This window comes from Zootoca vivipara, chromosome Z1, assembly GCF_965207765.1.
Source record: "Zootoca vivipara chromosome Z1, rZooViv2.hap1.1, whole genome shotgun sequence".
Lineage (NCBI taxonomy): Eukaryota > Metazoa > Chordata > Lepidosauria > Squamata > Lacertidae > Zootoca > Zootoca vivipara.
In genome coordinates, this window is record NC_142583.1 from 66072369 (window position 1) to 66090938 (window position 18570).

The 18570-nt window shown below is 48.2% G+C and overlaps 1 protein-coding gene across 4 annotated transcripts in view; it reads left to right on the forward strand.

The window, feature by feature from the left end:
• Positions 1-18570, forward strand: part of SLC4A4 (solute carrier family 4 member 4) — a 190917-nt gene that overhangs the window by 50874 nt on the left and 121473 nt on the right. For all 4 annotated transcript variants that reach the window (XM_035103066.3, XM_035103068.3, XM_088660661.1 and 1 more), the window contains exon 3: positions 14231-14401. In XM_035103066.3, the coding sequence (XP_034958957.1) occupies positions 14231-14401 (171 nt within the window). The remainder of the gene's footprint in view (positions 1-14230; positions 14402-18570) is intronic.

Genomic DNA, 18570 nt, shown 5'->3' on the forward strand with positions numbered 1-18570 from the left:
AGAAGGCAGATCTGTGATGAAGTCCATGGACACCACTTCCCACGGCCTGTGTGGCGTGGCTAAGGGCTCCAGCAATCCTGCTGGCGCTGCTCTGACCACCTTTGCCCTCTGGCAGGTGTCACAGCCCCGTACATAGTCTCGAACATCTTCCCTCACCCCTGGCCACCAGAAGTGTCTCATGACTAGGTGAGCGGTTTTGTCCCTTCCAAAATGACCCGCCGTTGGGTTGTCGTGCATCTGCTTGAGGACCGTACGTCTAAGCTGGGTGGTGGGCAGGTACAGTGCACCCTTGTAGAAAAGCAGCCCCCTGCGTTCTGCAAAGTCCTTTGCCTGCTCCCTCCCCCCTCTCAGTTCTCTGAAGATGCGGTTGGCAAATTCATCCGCTGCCGTCAGTGCTGTGAGTTCTGCCTCGCTCACCACTGCTGCTCCGCAGGACCATGCTGACGGGGGGAAAATGTGCCTTGGTGCTGGTGGCGCCTCCTCCTCCATGTACTCTGGCTTGCGGGAGAGGGCATCCGCCCTGACATTCTGCTCCCCCGGGATGTAGTGGATGGAGAAGTTGAAGTTCGAGAAGAACTCTGCCCACCGTATCTGCCGCTGGTTGAGCACCCTGGCCGTTCTCCAGAACTCCAGGTTCTTGTGGTCCGTGCACACCTGGATGGGGTGCTTGGCGCCCACCAGGAAGTGTCTCCAGTGCCGGAACGCAGCGTGGATCGCAAGAAGTTCCCTGTCAAACACTGTGTAGTTGCGTTCTGGCTGGGTCAGCTTCCTGGAGAAGAAGGCACAGGGTCTCCACTCCCTGTTGGCGTCCAGTTGCAGCAAAATTGCGCCCACAGCTTTTTCCGAAGCATCTGTCTCAATGCGTAGGGGCGCATCCTGCACCACGTGGAACAGGTTCTGGTCTGAGGCGAACACCCTCTTGAGGCTTTCGAACGCTGCCTGCGCCTCCGGTGTCCACCTGAACTTCTGCTTGCCTCTCAGGCAGTCCGTGATGGGAGCCGTAACGCGGGAGAAGTTCTTGATGAACTTCCTGTAGAAGTTGGCGAAGCCCAGTAGGCGTTGGGCGTCTTTGCGCGTCCTGGGGCTGTGCCAGTCCAGGATGGCCTGCACCTTGTCCTTGTCCATCGCCAGCCCCTTGTCTGACAGCTTGTAGCCCAGGAAGTCCACCTCTTTGGTGTGAAACTTGCACTTCTCCAGCTTCACATACAGGTGGTTGTCCTTCAGGCGTTGCAACACCTCCCTGACATCCTTCACATGCTGCACAGGGTCATCGGAGTAGATAAGGATGTCATCCAGGAATACCAGGCATTTCCTGAAGAGTAGGGACCCCAGGACGTGGTGCATGAAGGCTTGGAAGCATGCTGAGCCCCCTTGCAACCCGAAGGGCATCACCAGATATTCAAAAGAGCCTAGAGGCGTGAACATCGTGGTTTTCCATTCATCGCCTTCCCGGATCCTGATCAAGTTGTACGCCCCCCTCAGGTCTAGCTTGGTGAAAATCTTGCCCCTGCGTGCCGCTGTCAGGAGATCGTCCACTCTGGGCATGGGGAAAGCCACTGGCTCTGTCACCGAATTCAGCCGTCTAAAATCCACCACAAGACGGCGCTGTTGCGTGTCTTTCTTGTCCACCCAGAAGACCGGGCTGCCCCCAGCTGCCTTGCTTTCTCTGATGAACCCCCGCTTGAGGTTCTTGTCGATGAAAGCGCGCAGATCCTCCAGTTCCTGATCTGACATGGCGTACAGCTTGGCTGGGGGTATCGTTGCCCCTGGCACCAGGTTGATCTGGCAGTCAAAAGGCCTGTGTGGGGGTAGGTGGTCGGACTCCGCTTCGCTGAAGACCTCCTGCAGGTCCCAGTACGGCTTGGGTATCGCCTCACCCCCTTTGACGTGCATGGTGGCCACCGTGGCTATCGGAGGCCCCTCCCCTGGTTGGTGCTGCATGCAATGCTCCAGACAAAAGTCCGACCCAAACGTGATGCATCTCTGGTGCCAACTTATGGAGGGGTCGTGGCGCGCCAGCCAGCTCATGCCCAAGACGATGGGGGGGTCTGAGATGGTCGTGACGTTGAAAGCCAGTGTCTCTGAGTGCCTTCCCACTGTCATCCTCATGGGGGGGGTTTGATGAGTGATGGCCCCTCCCAGCAGCTCTCGGCCGTCAATGGTTGCCACGTGCAGAGGAAAATCCAGCTGCAGAAGCTGGATCTGGTGCGCTTCTGCAAAGTCCCTCGAGAAGAAGTTGGCTGAGGCACCACTGTCAATTAAGGCAAGGACTGTCATGGGATAGCCATTTGGGAGCGTTAGCGTGACTTCTAGAACCACTCCTGCTCTGGGAGGGGTGGGCTGGCTCTGCTCCTCTCTGTGCGGGTGGGTGGGCTGGGGCTGTTCTCTGCTGACTGTGCCTGGCTGCCGCCCCTTGTCTCCTGCAGCCAGGCTTTCCCGTTTCCCTGCTGTGGTGCTGCGTCAGTGGGGGAAGGCACCACCGTTCCCGCCTTTCCTTGCCACTCCCTGCGATGTGGGCAGTCTCTGACGAGATGCTGGGGGGAGTTGCAGAGAAAGCAGTTCCCTCCCCTTCCCTCCTTGCGTCTTGGCGCCGCTGGGGTTTGAAAAGCCCGCGCGCGCGCGCTATCAATCTGCATGGGTTCCTGGTCCTGGCTGGCTCCAGGCGTGGCTTGGAATGGCTGTTGGGGGAGTGGCTTCTCCTGCGACCGTGGGAACCAAGCCCGCTTTGCGCGCGTTGCTTGCTTGTCGTTCCACCGGGATTCCTGTCTCACCCCCACCGCCAGAGCCGCTTTGCTCAGCTGATCCATACTACTGGGCTTTGGACCTCTCGAGAGCTCATCCTTCACCTCCTCACTCAAACCCAAGTAGAACGCTGCTTGCATTGGAGCTGATTCCAGTTCCCACCCCAGTCTGTGCACCAGCATGGTGAATTTCGCCCAATATGCGCGGACTGTCATATTTCCTTGGCGCAAATTATGCAGTTCCTCCTTAGTCTGGTCCATATGACTATCTGACGAATACATCGTTTTCAAACCTTCTAGAAAGAGTTTGACATTTTTCATGCAAGGATTCTTTGTTGCGATTAACGGTCTTAGCCACTCCCTGGCTGCCCCGGTCAGGTGCTCCACAATAAACGCTACCCTGTGCTCATCGTCAGGGAAGTCATCATGGTGCAGCTCAAGAGCATACACAATCTCAGTCTCAAAGCCATGATATTCCCTCGGGTCTCCATTGAACTTGCTTACTAGGGTCCCGGCTCTCCTTCCTGGCAGCACTTGGACTGGGGGTGCCCCTCCCGCCTTGTTTTTCTCTGCATCCAGTTTGTTTTGGAGGTCTACCGCCACCGCCCTTAATTGCTGCTCTCTTTCCTGGAGCGCTCTCACCTGTTCCGCAAGTTGTACCCGGTCGTCTTGGAGTTTCTTGGTTTCTTCTTTAGCTGCCCTTAATTCCCCCTGCGCCTCCAACGTCAGCTGCTGCAGGTCCTGTTGGGCTTTCTCCGCGATCTGCCGCCATTTCTCCGCCTCTGATGCACTCATCCCGGCAACTCCAAAGTAGCCCAAAAAAAGATTCGGAGGTTGCTGTCACAGTGGCCGGATCAGGCTACTTCAGAGTAACGACGCTACGCAGCTCTGCATTTTATTCTTTTATTGGTGCTGCGTATTTACAGTGAGGAATTCATTGCTATTTACACAGAGTGATGTTGTCAGTCGCTTTCAGAACCTCCGAATGACTTTTGGCGCGTCTTTCCCCAACACAAAAGCTTTGGAAGCCCCATCCTCTTTCCCCTCCTCTTCCTGCGTAATTCTGGAGTTGGGGGGATGGGTCTCCCCTCCTTCTTGGCCCCTTCCTGTTCCACCTGGGACCCTGGCTCCGCTACCTTGCCTGAGCCTCGGACCCGACTTCCTGCTTCCCCGCTGGACTCGGAGCTTCCTCTGCTTTCCCCTGTGCTCGGGGCTGGGCTTGAACTCAGGAGGGGAGGGACTTCGCGATATCCCCTGTCCCTCACATAGAGTAAAAGGGTTCAGAGAGGTTCCTGGCCTGGTACTTAACAGAGGGTGTCATGGCAGGAGCAAGGTTACCCCCTCCTTGGCTTCTTGGTACATTGCTTCGTTGAGAGGCCAAATAGTCTTAAATCCCGAATTTGGTGGAGCTTCAGATGTGTTTTACAAGATAAAACATTTTTTCCCCTAAGAAATGGAAAGCATTTCAGAGCTCCACCTTTATCCTTTTGAGATAAGCCTTTGGCTCAGCAAACGTGAATTCCTGTGAAAGTTGTGGCAGCCTCTATGACTTCATAGGGGAGTGGAGATTTCTCATCTGACAGCTCAATTACTGGAATTTTAAAGGAAGCAGGAAGGGGGGTCCTGGGGGGGGGCTTGTCCATTCATTTTTTTTGTACCTCTAATAGACAGATGTTGAGCAGTTGCTCAGATTTTCTGTCTGGAGGGTTAATTAGAACACTCTGCAGGATGGAAAATGGATTAACACGAATCCCATTAACACAGATGGAAGTTAGCCACAAATTATGAGCAATTTTTTCGTGTATAGTGCATTCATCAGTCTGAGTGCTTTAGAGATACGTTTATCTTACTCGCCCTCTCAGCAACTGTAGGGCCTTATTGTTTCTCTGGCTGCAATTCATGATGTTGAATGCAATATTGGAGTTGGGGCTGCCTCCATCTTTTTCTGGTGTTGTAACTGGGAGCTCGATTCTAGGCCAAATCCTGTTTCTGGAGGTCAAGAGAACTGTGTGAAACTTAAGTGACAACAGGCAAGCCTGGGGTGGAATGGGAGAAAGCACCATTTGACCTCCACCTCTATTTTCATTCACAAAATAGCCATCATAGTTGCTGACCAGGAGCATGCTGCCTAGACCTGAAACATTGCATTTACAAAGCGGGTAGCAAGCTTTTCTTCATGGAAACTACTTTCCTTTTAAAAATCCAAACTCCTATCCTACTGCCTACATTTCCTTTAAAAAACCCACCACCAACAACAAATGTTTAGGGATTCTAGAGTTCCGTATCACAGGCTAAGTAAGACTGCTGATGCAAAACATTTAGGTACAGGCAATAATCAAAACATGTCAGGAACAAAAAACGATAAGCCTAACATTAGACAATGCGCACCATAGTATAAGTAAGAAACAACAGGCTGTATAGATTGTTTAATTTGGTCAAAGGCTTGGGAGAAGAAGAATGCTTTTGCTTGGCGCTTAAATATATGTAAGCCTCCCAGGGGACAGAGCCACTGCAGAAAAGGCCTGTGTTATTGTTATTGTTGGTTAATATTGTTATGTATTTTTGTGGTGTTATGTTGCAAACCGCCCTGTGATCCTCAGATGAAGGGTGGTATAGAAATTTAACAAAAAATAAATAAAAATAAACATGGCAAAAAGAAAATGGTGCTTGAAGCAGATGGCGGCTGTCAAAAGCCATGAAAATGCACCCAGAGTTGGAAAATAGGCTTGTGCATCTCCCTCCCCATACCCTTTTGTGCTCCCCCTGTAATGGAAGCCTTTATATTTGGGGGGGGGGAGGGAGTTTTGTTTTTTTTAATGAAGCTCACAAAAATTCAGTGTGGTGCAATTTAGAATTCTCAGACTCCCTTTACATACATAAATATGCTGTTTTAAGTCAGCCCTACCTTTAAAACCTTTGCCTTTTAAAGTAGGATCCAAGTCGTGCTTGCTCGATTAGAGCAGGGATCATAGCAACGCAAGCCTGATGGCTTCTCTAACCTCTCACTCTCGCAAAGGAAGAAAAGCAGATTAGATGCCTGGGAGTCCGACTCTAGCAACAGGTTTACAAGCGATGAAGGAAAGGACTGCCCCTCTCCCCTCAGAAGTGCTTTTCTTTCTCTGCCTTGACTGCATTGCAATGGTTGCTCAACCGCTTCCAGTTTAAGGGGCTAACTCTGACATGTAACTCCCTCAATAGGAGCATAGGAAGCTGCCTTATGCCGAGTCCCAACTAGCTCAGTATAATGAATAATAATAATACAGAATATTAAGAAACAGTTTTAAACAACTTGCAGTCACAAAATAAGGTGGGTGCTAAAAATATTCACCTCGACTTATGTAAGGTAGCCTTCCTTACATTTACTCAGGCTGGGGATAGGACAGAGGTTTCTGCAATGTGTAATGACTTAGTGACAACACTAACTTAAGTGTTAGATATAGGGTTTTAGGGGTTTTTTTGATGAGTTTTTTTGTGTGTGGATTTTTTTTTTTTGGTATTGAACCCTGCTCGAATCTTGTATATATGCCAATAACAGTTTGAGAATCTGAAAATCTAAACCTCAAGATCAGGCATGCCTTTAGTATTCTTTGGTAGCTGCGCAATGAAGGCGCCAGGCGCACCTCTGTGGGAAGGGAGTTCTGCAGGTTAGGGGCTGCCACAGAGAAGGTCCTCTCCCAGGCCTCCCCCTCCCTGAGCCTCTAACAGTGAAGGAACTACCTGGAGAGCCCCCTCTGCTAATCTCATCACCCGGGAGGGTCTGTAAGGATGGGGTTGGTCTTTCAGATATTGGTCCATCCAGTTCAGTATTGTCTACACTGGTTGGCAGTGGCTCTCCAGGGTTTCCAGACAGAGTCTTTCCCTTTCTGGAGATGCCAGGAATTGAACCTGGTAACTTCTGAGGATGGATCAAGCATGAATGTATTACAGATCAAGCGTTGTGCAAGTCACAGTTTGGTGCTAAATGGGTGTAACATGGGAAGTAGTTCTGTGACTTTGTAAGAAATGGAGTGAGAGAGGCGTGCATTTTGTTTTGGAGCACAGGGTTTAAACTGGTCATGTGGGTCAGAAAAGCTGCCCCCCAACCTTTCCCTCTCTACCGTCTTTAGTATCAGACCGTCTTGCAAGCCAAAGTCTTCTGGCGTGTTCTTGCATGTCACGAAAGTCTTCAGAGGTCATTTATGTAAAAGATTACACTGGCCTTTGGAAGACACTTGCGTTTCAAAGACCTGATTAGAAATGATCAGGCTATTCTGCAGTTGCATGCTTGATAAGACGTGCCCCCCCCCACATTCCTATCCTTTTCATAGTCCATAAAAGGTTCGATTATAACTTTGAGATAAGTGCTGAATCCTCACTTAGATTTCCCAGTGTCAATAAGCTAGAGAACTTGTGAAATAAGGGTTAGTGGAAGCTGGTGATTCTGATATGTTTTATATAACCCAGGGGTGGGGGGATGGATTCCCTGGATTATTCGTCAGCCTTTTGTGCCCCCTCTACTGCTTCAGCCTCGGAGTCTGAACTGCTTCCTATCACAGGCTCTTTCTACTCACTACATCCTGTTGCCCTTTCAGCATCTGGCCCATCCTCCCAATCTTTTCCCTCTGACCTCTCCTCTGTGCCCCACCACCAATCCCCTGGCTCTGGGCCTTCCTCCTCTGGGGTTTCCCTTGGGGGTTCCCCGGCTGGTGCGTCCCACCACTCCTCTTTGTCCAGCCAGTCCCTGACAGCCATGTTGGTAGGGGCAGATGGGAGTTGGAGTACCAACATCTGGAAGGCCAAAGGTTCCCTGTCCTCTAGACGAGCACTGGGCAGAAGAACGAACCATGTGGAATCATGTACTGTAGACCAAACATGAGTCCCCTTCCTAGCACAACCTCATGAGACTACCTGCAAGGACGGGCTTGAGCCAATGCACAACAGTCCCAACCATCCAACCGCCGTCCTCACAAGGTGACCAACAGAGAGACACTCCCCCTATATAGCCCCTCCCAGAGGCAATCTACTAGGGCAGGCCAGTCCAACTCCCAAGAGACTGCAATTTACTCCCAGTGTAAAAACAAACAAACTGGAAGTGATCTACCCATTGTCAATGAGGATTGACCAGAATTGTTGAGCTTTTTTGGGGGGAGTTGTTGAGCTTCTTTTGGGAATACCACAGCTGTTGAGCTTTTTGGGGGAGAATCAAATATTTCCCTCATCTCACGCTCCGCCAATAACAAACGCTCGAAACGTATTCAACAGCGCAATAAGAAAACACAAAACAGTGCCCACTTTACGTGGTGGAGGGACAGAGCTAGGGGGCCAGGGGGGCACGCAGAAACAATCATTCAAAAGTTTTTCTAAACCTGCGATTGATAAGGAGCCAGCGATCGACCGGGATCACCAGGGGACCTACCTGTCGACCGCGGTTGACCGGTTGAACATGTCTGTACTAGGGTGATAAAGGTCTCAAAACAAGTGAGTCAAAACAAGGCCCGAGGCCTGAATACATCCAAAACAGTGAGTTTACCTGATGCCTCCAGCACGGAAAAGAGAAAATGAACATTAGTTTGCTCTAGCTGCTGATAACAGAATTCTCAGTTCCTCTTCAGCTGCTCTCTCCCTCCAGCTTCTTAGCTAGAGGGCCCTCTGGCCCCACCTTGGCAACTTCTCACAGTTTGTCAGGTTTTATTTTTTTGGCTGCAGTTTGTGGCTGGCATAACCTAATTCCCATGCCTCTCAGCCAACTCTTCTCTCCGTCTCAGCTTTTGGGGCAGCCACCTGCCAGTCTTGAATCTTCAGATAGTCAGCTCAAGTGCTTCGCTCTAAATCAGCCTGACCTCGTGCCCATTGAATGTTTGGGACTGCAGCCCCCATCAACCAAAGTCATTTGGCAAAGCCTGGTCCAAATTTTACACCCTTCCTGATTTTCAAACTGTTAACACCACCTTCAAAATGCCAAGATATAGTCCTTGTTGGTGACTTTTGTGTTTCCAACTCTGATGTGCTTCATCTGCCCCAAATTCTTCTGCTCTCCAGGGCTAGAGCTTTTTGTTTGTTTGTTCATACGGTAGTTCCTATGCCCAGAATTCCCCTCCCAGGTTGACCTGTCCCTTTCCTTTATTTCATATATGTTATTTATATAATATACAAAAGATTGTGTCCCACCTTTCCAGTGTCTCTTTGCCACTCAGTGTGGCTCGCAACAGCTTAGAGTCACAATACAACAAAAAATAACATGAAATGCAGCAACAAAATACAAAACATAAGCAACAACCAATAATTGTTCATTTTTAAATACTGCACCTGTCCTTTGCTTTATATGTAAGAAAAAGTCTCAGAGCAGCTCAAGAAGATGGAATACAATGACTAAAAGCAATTGAAAACCAAAAAAATGAAAACAAAGAAATGCAAATTTCATAAAATGTTCATTAAAAAGTCCTACCCACGACACTAAAAGATGAGCAGTTCTGTAGGAGGCAACTTGACTACCAAAGGTGTGAGTGAATTAAAAGGCACCTAAAGACTGGCAGTGATGGTGTCAGGTGTGTCTCCCTGGGGAGAGCATCCGTCAGACAAGATCTCTTCTATTCCCACTCTCAAACCAATCTTTTCCATGAAGCCTTAGCTCTTCCCTCCCACCCCAGAACAAAGCCAAAGCATGTGCAATTGCACTTGTACACACCAACCCCCTGTTACCTTCCCATCCCTCCCCTCCTCTTCAGCCCTTTAGTTAATTTCCCTAACTGCTGAAATTTGGGTGGCAAGCTCCCTGGGGCAGGGGACTCAATATGTTCCCCCCGCATCTTTCAACCTACTTTGAAAAGCAACACGTCAGTGGATAAATAATAAGGGATGCATTTCGCGGCAAGCCTGACATCGAGCTAGGGATGAAAAGATGAGAGCAGGGTGCCTCTCAGGACAGCGGCATTACGTGCCATTGAAAATCAGAGTTGGCAGGATCAAATCTGCAAGGCACATTCAGTAGAAAACTGGTGCCGTCCTTTGGTTGCTGGAGCAGCAGTGGCTACCTCTGATGAATTGTTTTAATGCTTGATAATAGAAACACATCATAGTAAGCCTGTAGTCCTAATACTTTAATATGCTGCCAACAGAACTAGACAATCTCTTTAATCCCTCGATCACATGTGCACCAGTGCAGCTTTTGGTAACATGAATCTGAAGTTGTGTGTGCGCATTGCTTTCATGCTTTCCCCGTATTCTGCAGAAGAGAGAAAATCACAGTATTGCTTTAGGTGCTTCAGTAAGAGAAACAGACAACAGAGAGAAAGGGTTTTCTGCTTTCCCTCCCGCCCCCACCGGAGACTTTCTTGGAGGAAATGGTTGGCATGTGTATACAATATCAAGACAAACTCCTAGACTTTCCTCCCAGGAGTGCCTCAGCGGGAAACACTTGACACAATTTTTCAATGAGCCTTTATGTACGAGATCTCTCCCCTCCCCCATTTACTAATGCAACTTGAGTTTTCCCATGGGAATGAGACCGTAAATTGTTCTTGTCACAATCCTACTCAGCTTCAAACTGATCAAGCTTTTTCCAGTGGTGTTTCAAATATACGTGATTTCTCTTAAACGCACAGTGCCTTGGAACGTAACCCCCGTGTAAATTGGGAGTTGCCTGTATGGGATATGCCCCCCCAAAGGATATGTGTATTTTGGTGTCTGCCTCAAAGTTGCTGAAGAATTTGAACTCGGATGTTGTTGATTTCCCCCTAAAGCTTTAATGTTTAACATTGCGAAACTCAGGCGGTTAATCCAAGGCACAGATACACGAAGGCGGAAGGCAGGTGAGCCAGCTGTTCAGGTTGATCTGACGACGATGCACCCCTTGCAACCCTGTTATAAGTTGGCTGGGTTCAGGTTGGCATGGCAAGTGGTTCTGTTCCTTACCAAGCAGTCTAGCACTCCTGCCTAGAAGGAGGAACCCGCTCCACCTATTGGCATCTACAGGACCTAGGTGATGGAGGGAGTGGGTATGTCTCCTGGGTGGGTGGAGCATTCCCCTCTGGACCCAGTGTCTGATGGCCCCTGGGTGGGTTGAGCGATAGGTGCATGGTAGTGTCAGAGGAAGGCTGTGTTAGAAATTAGCCAGGCGCCAGACACATTTTGCACCTGGCTATTGGTCACTTGCAACCAGGTGAAGATGCCTGGGTGCTAGGATGGTGCCTGACAACTGCACCTCTGGAGTTGCATGCCTGGGGAGGGGGTGCCATTGAATCTTGACTGTTTTCACACACTTGATACCACATCCTGTACAATTCTATTCGTTATATTTTATCTGCACAATCAGAATGAATTTCAGGAACCGAAATGCTTTTCCTGTGCAGCTTGAGCAGGAGCAGTGAACAGCGCTAACAGTTAATTGTTGTAGCTTGTCTTCGCTTACCCCCACCCCACTGCTCTGCTCACCATTGTGAAGAATATTCTTTTGTTAGGAATGGTTCGTTTTGAGAAAACTAGGTAGGCATAGGCCAATAAATATGTGGACTGTCCCTGGATCAAGTGACTTGTCTTCTTTAAGTTCTCAGAGTTCTTAACCTAGTTTAAGGTTGTCATCTAAACTAGCCAGATTATTTAACCGAGAATCAATCTCAGCCGTTTGAAAAAGAAGGCTTTAGAGCCACCTGGCCCCCAAATGGCACCTAGACATGCCATTTTGGTAACTGTTACCTTGGTTAACAACAACAACAACAACAACAACAACAACAATAATAATAATATTTATACCCCGCCCATCTGGCTGGGCCTCCCCAGCCACTCTGGGCGGCTTCCAACAGAAAAATAAAACACAGTGATCTATTAAACATTAAAAGCCTCCCTAAACAGGGCTGCCTTCAGATGTCTTCTAAAAGTCTGGTAGTTGTTTTTCTCTTTGACATCTGATGGGAGGGCGTTCCACAGGGCGGGCGCCACTACCGAGAAGGCCCTCTGCCTGGTTCCCTGCAACTTGGCTTCTCGCAATGAGGGAACCGCCAGAAGGCCCTCGGTGCTGGACCTCAGTGTCCGGGCAGAACGATGGAGGTGGAGACGCTCCTTCAGGTATACTGGACCGAGGATTTTTAGGGCTTTAAAGGTCAGCATCAACACTTTGAACTGTCCTTGGAAACGTACTGGGAGCCAATGTAGATCTTTCAAGATCAGTGTTATGTGGTCTCGGCGGCCGCTCCCAGTCACCAGTCTAGCTGCCACATTCTGGATTAATTGTAGTTTCCGGGTCACCTTCAAAGGTAGCCCCACGTAGAGCGCATTGCAGTAGTCCAAGCGGGAGATAACTAGAGCTAGACTGGCTAGACAGTCCGCAGGCAGGTAGGGTCTCAGCCTGCGTACCAGATGGAGCTGGTAAACAGCTGCCCTGGACACAGAATTGACCTTCGCCTTCATGGACAGCTGTGAGTCCAAAATGACTCCCAGACTGCGCACCTGGTCCTTCAAGGGCACAGTTACCCCATTCAGAACCAGGGAATCCTCCACACCTGCCCGCCTCCTGTCCCCCACAAACAGTACTTCTGTCTTGTCAGGATTCAACCTCAACATCCTCCAACCGCCATTTGGAGTCTAGCTTATACATATATCTGAGTTTGTTTTAACACTGGAGATAGGCTCCCTGTGGGGAGGAAGGCAGGGTGAGCAGGCCTTCCCACTGCGACAGGTGGAGCAGAACAAGAGGTTGAGGGGATTCTCCCACCTGAACCTTCCCCAAGGTCCTTGACGAACCACCCTTCTGCATCATCACAGAGCCAGTGTGCCCAGACTATGACCTGGGAGACCAGGGTTCGAATGCCCACTTGCCACGAAGCTCGATGGGTAACCTTGGGGGCCACTCCCTGCCTCTCTGCCTAACTTACCTCACAGGGGTTATGAACACCACATTGAGCTCATTGGAGCAGAAAGGATATCAAGACAATAAATAAATGTTAATAAGTCATTGTCTTGACTCAGCCAGGCCACGAGAGTTGGTGCATATGATTGCTTCCAGTCACTCTGAGCCAAATAACCGAAGTGATTATGGTTTGAAGGAAAGCGGCTGATGGCACTTAGAGATATCCAGCTGCTGCTTGAGTTTACGAGAAGCACACCTTTCCGTCACTGCCGGTGTATGTTTGTTTATCTGTAGTTCTCCTCCCTAAAGCCTTGAGAAACGAGTGGGTAAAACCAGGATTATCTGGCCACATCAAAGATACTTCATGTTTGTGTTCTATGTGAAATTAAGGCAAGCAGATTCACAGTATGATGGGTCATCAGATTATGGAGTAAACATCTGACTAATTTTTTTCATAGGTGTTTTGCTTTATGACACTAAAATGCTTTCAGCATTTCCCTCACCTAGGGAGGGACCATTGCTGACATTTTTTTTCTTTGCTCCTTTTGGCTGGGATAAAGATGCATCAAACGAATCATGAATAAATCTGTTGGCTAGTACACACATTCATTTTTAAAACTGGAGCACTTCTTCTTTATTTCCTGTATTAACAACATTCATACCTCTTTGTGGTCTGGCAATGTTTTAAATATTCTTGATAATCAAGTCCTGTGTTTTCATTTCTTTGACATTCATAAAAAAAACTCATTCTAGTCCTCATGAGTTTAGAAGGAAGCTTGAAATGCGAAGGCAAAAACGGGGGGAAAATGCTGATGGATCCATTCTCATGGCCATCTGCATGCATGTTGCCTGCTGGGAAAGACCGTATGTGGTGCTGTGTGCAAGGTTTGACTTTTGGCACATGGGTTTTTTGGGGTGGGTGGGTATGAGAATGCCACCCCCCCCAGTCAAATTTCTTGCACATGACAAATTCATTTCAGGAAGTGGGGCATGTTTGAAGAGATGTTTTCAAGTGTTCATCTTATGGTCAACATGTACCCAACAATCATGGAGATAGGCACTCAAAAAGAATTTGTTAAAGGCTAGCAATGTGCAGTATTTTAAGTTGCTGTGAAAGCCAGGCTCTTTCAAAACTAGGGCTGTGAACAAGTCTGATGTTGGATGTGGAGCTGCTGGTGAAAACGGCAGCCCTGGGCCAAGTTCTCTTTCCACTGCATGTCTGACACGATGCCATCATGCATCATGGATTCAAATTACAAGAAAGGACATTCTGGCTAAACCTTGGAGAGAACTTTCTACTAGTAAGAGCTGTTTGACAGTGGCATGGACTGTCTTGGAAGGTGGCGGACCGTCCTTCATTGGAAGCTTTTAAGCAGAGATTGTATGCCCACCTGTCAGGGATTATTTAGCTGAGATTGCGGGGGGTGGGGTGGCTAGATGACCTTTGGGATCCGCCGCAACTCTGCAATTCTGTGATTCTTCCCCACTTCTCCATTCCCCATGGTTGGTTTGTGCAGGCGAGGAAGTTCACATGCTGAGAATGATATGCAACCTCTTGTTCTGTGCCTAAGAATGAGACTATTTTGTGCCGGTTACGTGGCTGATATATATTGCTGCTTCTTGAAGTAATCTGAAGATTATTAAAAAGCAACATGTTTATGCGCCCTAGGTCATCATACAGTCTACATTGGGGTTCACGTGCCTAAGAGTTACCGAAGGAGGCGGCGTCACAGAAGAAAGCCCAAGGAGAAGAAAGAAAAGGAGAAAATCTCTGAAAACTCGGACAAATCTGATGTTGAAAATGCTGATGAGACAAGCAGCAGCATCCTCAAGCCACTCAGTGAGTACTGGGCACTTTTTGCAATGTTTCTCAGGGAACCACAGTACAAATGGTGAGGGCTCTTTATGGGAGGTATATAACTGAAAACATGTGGGCCAACAGAATTATGCAATGCAAAATGCTCTGAGTCCTTGCGAAACCCTGCTAACCTTAGATCAGGTGTTTGCAAAGATGTGTAAAACTTGATTTGCCTTCAGAATTGATTGAAATGATTTGATTGAACATTTTGGGTTTTTGTGCACTTTTGGAATTTTATTTGTTTTGGTTAACAGTCGAGGTTTGTGAGTCAAAGGGCTACATCTCTCAAGATGTCAGTTATGCATTGATTTAACAGAGCCAAAATTGGGATGGCAAAGATTGAAGGTTCAGTGTTATCTTCCTTCCACGGATCATGGCTTCATGGTCTTTCTCCTTACACAATTTTGCAGGGTACTGATATGTATTTCAGTGTCTCTGAGCTAGATAAATGTTGTTTGGGGAACTTCTTGAAGTATCCTTTCATTTAGGATATGGTCGTACCTTGGTTTTCGAACAGCTTAGTTCACAAACAACTTGGAACTCGAAACCGCAAACCTGGAAGTAGGTGTTCCGGTTTGCAAACTTTGCCTCGGAAGCTGAACGCCTGGCACGGCTTCCGACAATCGGAAGCCACGCCTTGGTTTCCAAATGTTTTGGAAGTCAAACAGACTTCCAGAACGCATTCTGTTTGAAAACCAAGGTAGAGCAGTATTGAGTGCATGGGGTATTCTCACCTCAGAGAGGAGCAGCCAGAAATTACTAGTCTCTCAGCTGAGTCAATGGAGTGGCTCTCCTTCTCTGCTCTCCCTCTGCAGCAGATTTATGGCATGGCTACTTCCAGGTAAGGGACCCAGGTGGCGCTGTGGGCTAAACCACCGAGCCTAGGGCTTGCCGATCAGAAGGTTGGCGGTTCGAATCCCTGTGATGGGGTGAGCTCCCGTTGCTTGGTCCCAGCTCCTGCCAACCTAGCAGTTCGAAAGCACATCAAAATGCAAGTAGATAAATAGGAACCGCTATAGCGGGAAGGTAAACGGCGTTTCCATGTGCTGCTCTGGTTTGCCAGAAGCGGCTTTGTCATGCTGGCCACATGACCTGGAAGCTATACGCCGGCTCCCTTGGCCAATAATGCGAGATGAGCGCACAACCCCAGAGTCGGTCACGACTGGACCTAATGGTCAGGGGTCCCTTCACCTTTACTTCCAGGTAACAACTGAGGGAGGATCCCAATGGATCTTGCTTCTCATGTTGACCTGGCTTTCTTTTTCTCCATCTTTTTCTTTTTCTCCATCTGCTGCAGCCTGATGCTAGCATTTTATGCAAATTCATGGAGAGCAAGACCCACCAGTGCCTAGTAGCCACAATATCTGAGTGTATAGAAGCAGTGCCACACTCTGAATACCAGGTGCTGAAGACAAACGCCAGTCAGCTTTTATGTCCACCTGGTGTCACGAAACCCCCACAGGGCTGGGGTTGGCAGGCCTCTAATGCAGGAGGAACAGGAAGAAGAAATTGGGGTGGGGGTGGGGTCTGAATGCAGGGGGATCTCCCCATTTTGCTCAGCTGCTTTGGAATGGGGAAGTAGGGATCCTGGTTCCTTCTCAACCTCTTCCCATGGAGCAGAGAGCCTCATGGAAGGCTAGGGAGGGCTGTGAGCAGCCAAAAGAGGGGAGGCAGGAGGCAGCTGTGACTGAATGGGAGCTGGAGTAGGTGCAGCATTATTGCCTAGAACCCAGGCACCTCATTCGCAGATGTGAGAAGACCCACCCACACCAACAGAGCACATGTACAGCAATCCTGATATTTCCCACAAGGCGAGCGAGTCTCTTGAGTGAGCATGCCATACCTCCTCTTTGAAAGCTTGGCAGGCAGGATGTGGAAACTTGTTAGGACATCTCCATTGCTTCTGTCTTGTTTTGAACAACTTGCCTTGTTTCTGAACTCCTGAATCGGGACTCCTGAGCTTCATTGTCCACTGCTGGGCTTATACTGTCACTTGCTTGAATAAATGCCTCTTTCTTACATACAAGTAGGAGCATTTGCCCATGTGTGTGTGTGTTGGGTGGGAGCCCCCCGGAGGCATTTTAACTGGCTGTAGTTTGAAACTGGGTTATGGACTAGAATCCAGAGGCACCAACCAAGCACAGGGAGCAATAGTTACTCCACATTCCTAATTGGCTCTCAATCAAACTTCTAGGAGGCAAAGTGAGCAGGTGGTCTTGGATTTCCCACCCCACCCCAGGCTTAGAGGCCAGCATTTCCCATCTTTTATCAGCTGTGAATAAGCTGCAGTCTCATGGGTATATACCGATGGGATGTACTTCCCTCATAACCATGCATAGGTTTGGATAGTTGTCCTTGCTGTAAGGATAAAGTAACTGAAAGCCCTCCTCTCCACCTGGCACTGTTATTACTGTGCAGTCTGAAAGATTTCAATGCAACTGTCTCATTCCTTAAGAGTTCCAAGAATAGACTAGCAGGGGCTGCTAGTTCACAAGATTAAGGGGCGATGGGATGGATGTTGGTGTGCATCAGGCTTGCATAAGACTGATTTGCTCAAGACTGGCTTCAGCCAGTGCTGATTTAACAAGTGATGAAAAACCTCCCGAGTTGCAGTTCCGACTGGGAACCTAGATGCAGATTTCACCAAAGGCTTTCAGAGTCCCTAGATCACATCTACAGAAGTGACACACAGTCCTTGTCTAGAAAGGGGCGTGAGGCTTTGTTTTTATCACTGTTGCCCATTCTTATGCCTTTACTTGGAGGGTAAAGCGAATGAAAAAAAAAAAAACTAATTGAAAGCAAAGTCAATGCAAATAAAATTTTTCCTACAGTTGCAGCGGTTGCTTAGGAGCAAAAAGACTTCTGTAACTGGAATTCTTTCAGGAATCAGAAGTAAAATATAATTAAGATCCCCACAAGATGACAGATCTATAGAGGAGTATTCTAAATTCACTTTGCTTGGGTTCTAGCTGCATCTAATGCAAAAGATTCAAGGCTCCACCACACTGTCATTAGTTTTTTTCTGGGATGCTTCTCCAGTCTTATTGCATTATTGCTCTCTGGGTGGGCACTCTTGCACAACAAAAGCAGGGCCAGCTGCCACTCACCCACCCTTGAAGATTTGTGGTATAAAAGTTACAATATTTCGCCAAGAAGCTACGGGACATGCTCCAGTTGGAAGAGAAGCAGCATGTCCACCCCAAAACTTTTGCAGGTGCATACAGTATTTAAAGCAGGATGTTGTATGACCTCCCTGTCATCATCAAGGATACAAACAGGGCCTTTTTTTCAGCTGGAACTCATAAGAACTCAGTTCCAGCACCTCTCAGGTGGGCGCCATTGCCCTGATAAGAGAGCAAGAGAGAGTTCATGGTGAGTTCCGGCATCTCTTTTTTCTAGAAAGATATCGCTGGTTACAAATAATCATGAACGCCCAATAAAAAGGGCAACCAAGTAAATTGCTCTTGTAAGTGTGACTTGGATGAACAATGAGAAGCAAAAAGCACTTCAGTTATATTTATGAGTAGGAACAGAATGGGGAGGGGGTGTGCATGAGGGAGAACTATTCTAATATGGCCACATTTGACAGAGACACAAATAAAGATGATCAATTCTGCCTATTAAAATGCCTGAAATAGGAGCCTCCTCCAAATGGCCTTCATAGGGCACTAGCAAATCAAGTGAAAAGGCTTACATGTCTATCTTCTGGCCCAATTGAGACAAGTGTGTGTGTGTAAGTAAACAGAAAGGTGTTGTTTGGCCGAGGGGCAGGCATCTGCATAGGAAATCCTGTCGCTTCAAGGACCATGCTTTATTTTGTTCAAAGTTCTTACCCTGCTTTTAAAGCCTAAAAATGGTTTGCTCCGCCCCCCCCGTTACTCCTGCCATTGCCTCTTAAGAGCTTTGTGGCATCTCAAAATTCTCCCCTTCCATGTTGCAGAGGGAGCTCAGCCTTTAAAAATATATGCGCATATTCCTCCGTTGGCACTGCTTGTAAAATTTATTTCCCGTATTGCCGCCACATGTTAGCATCCAAAGCATCTCCGAGTAAGGGATTGTTATCTCACAATATTTGATCTCATTTCCACGGGCACTTAAGCGATTGAGCATATGGGTTTGGTTTCATTTTTGAAAAAAGTAATGGGCGCTAA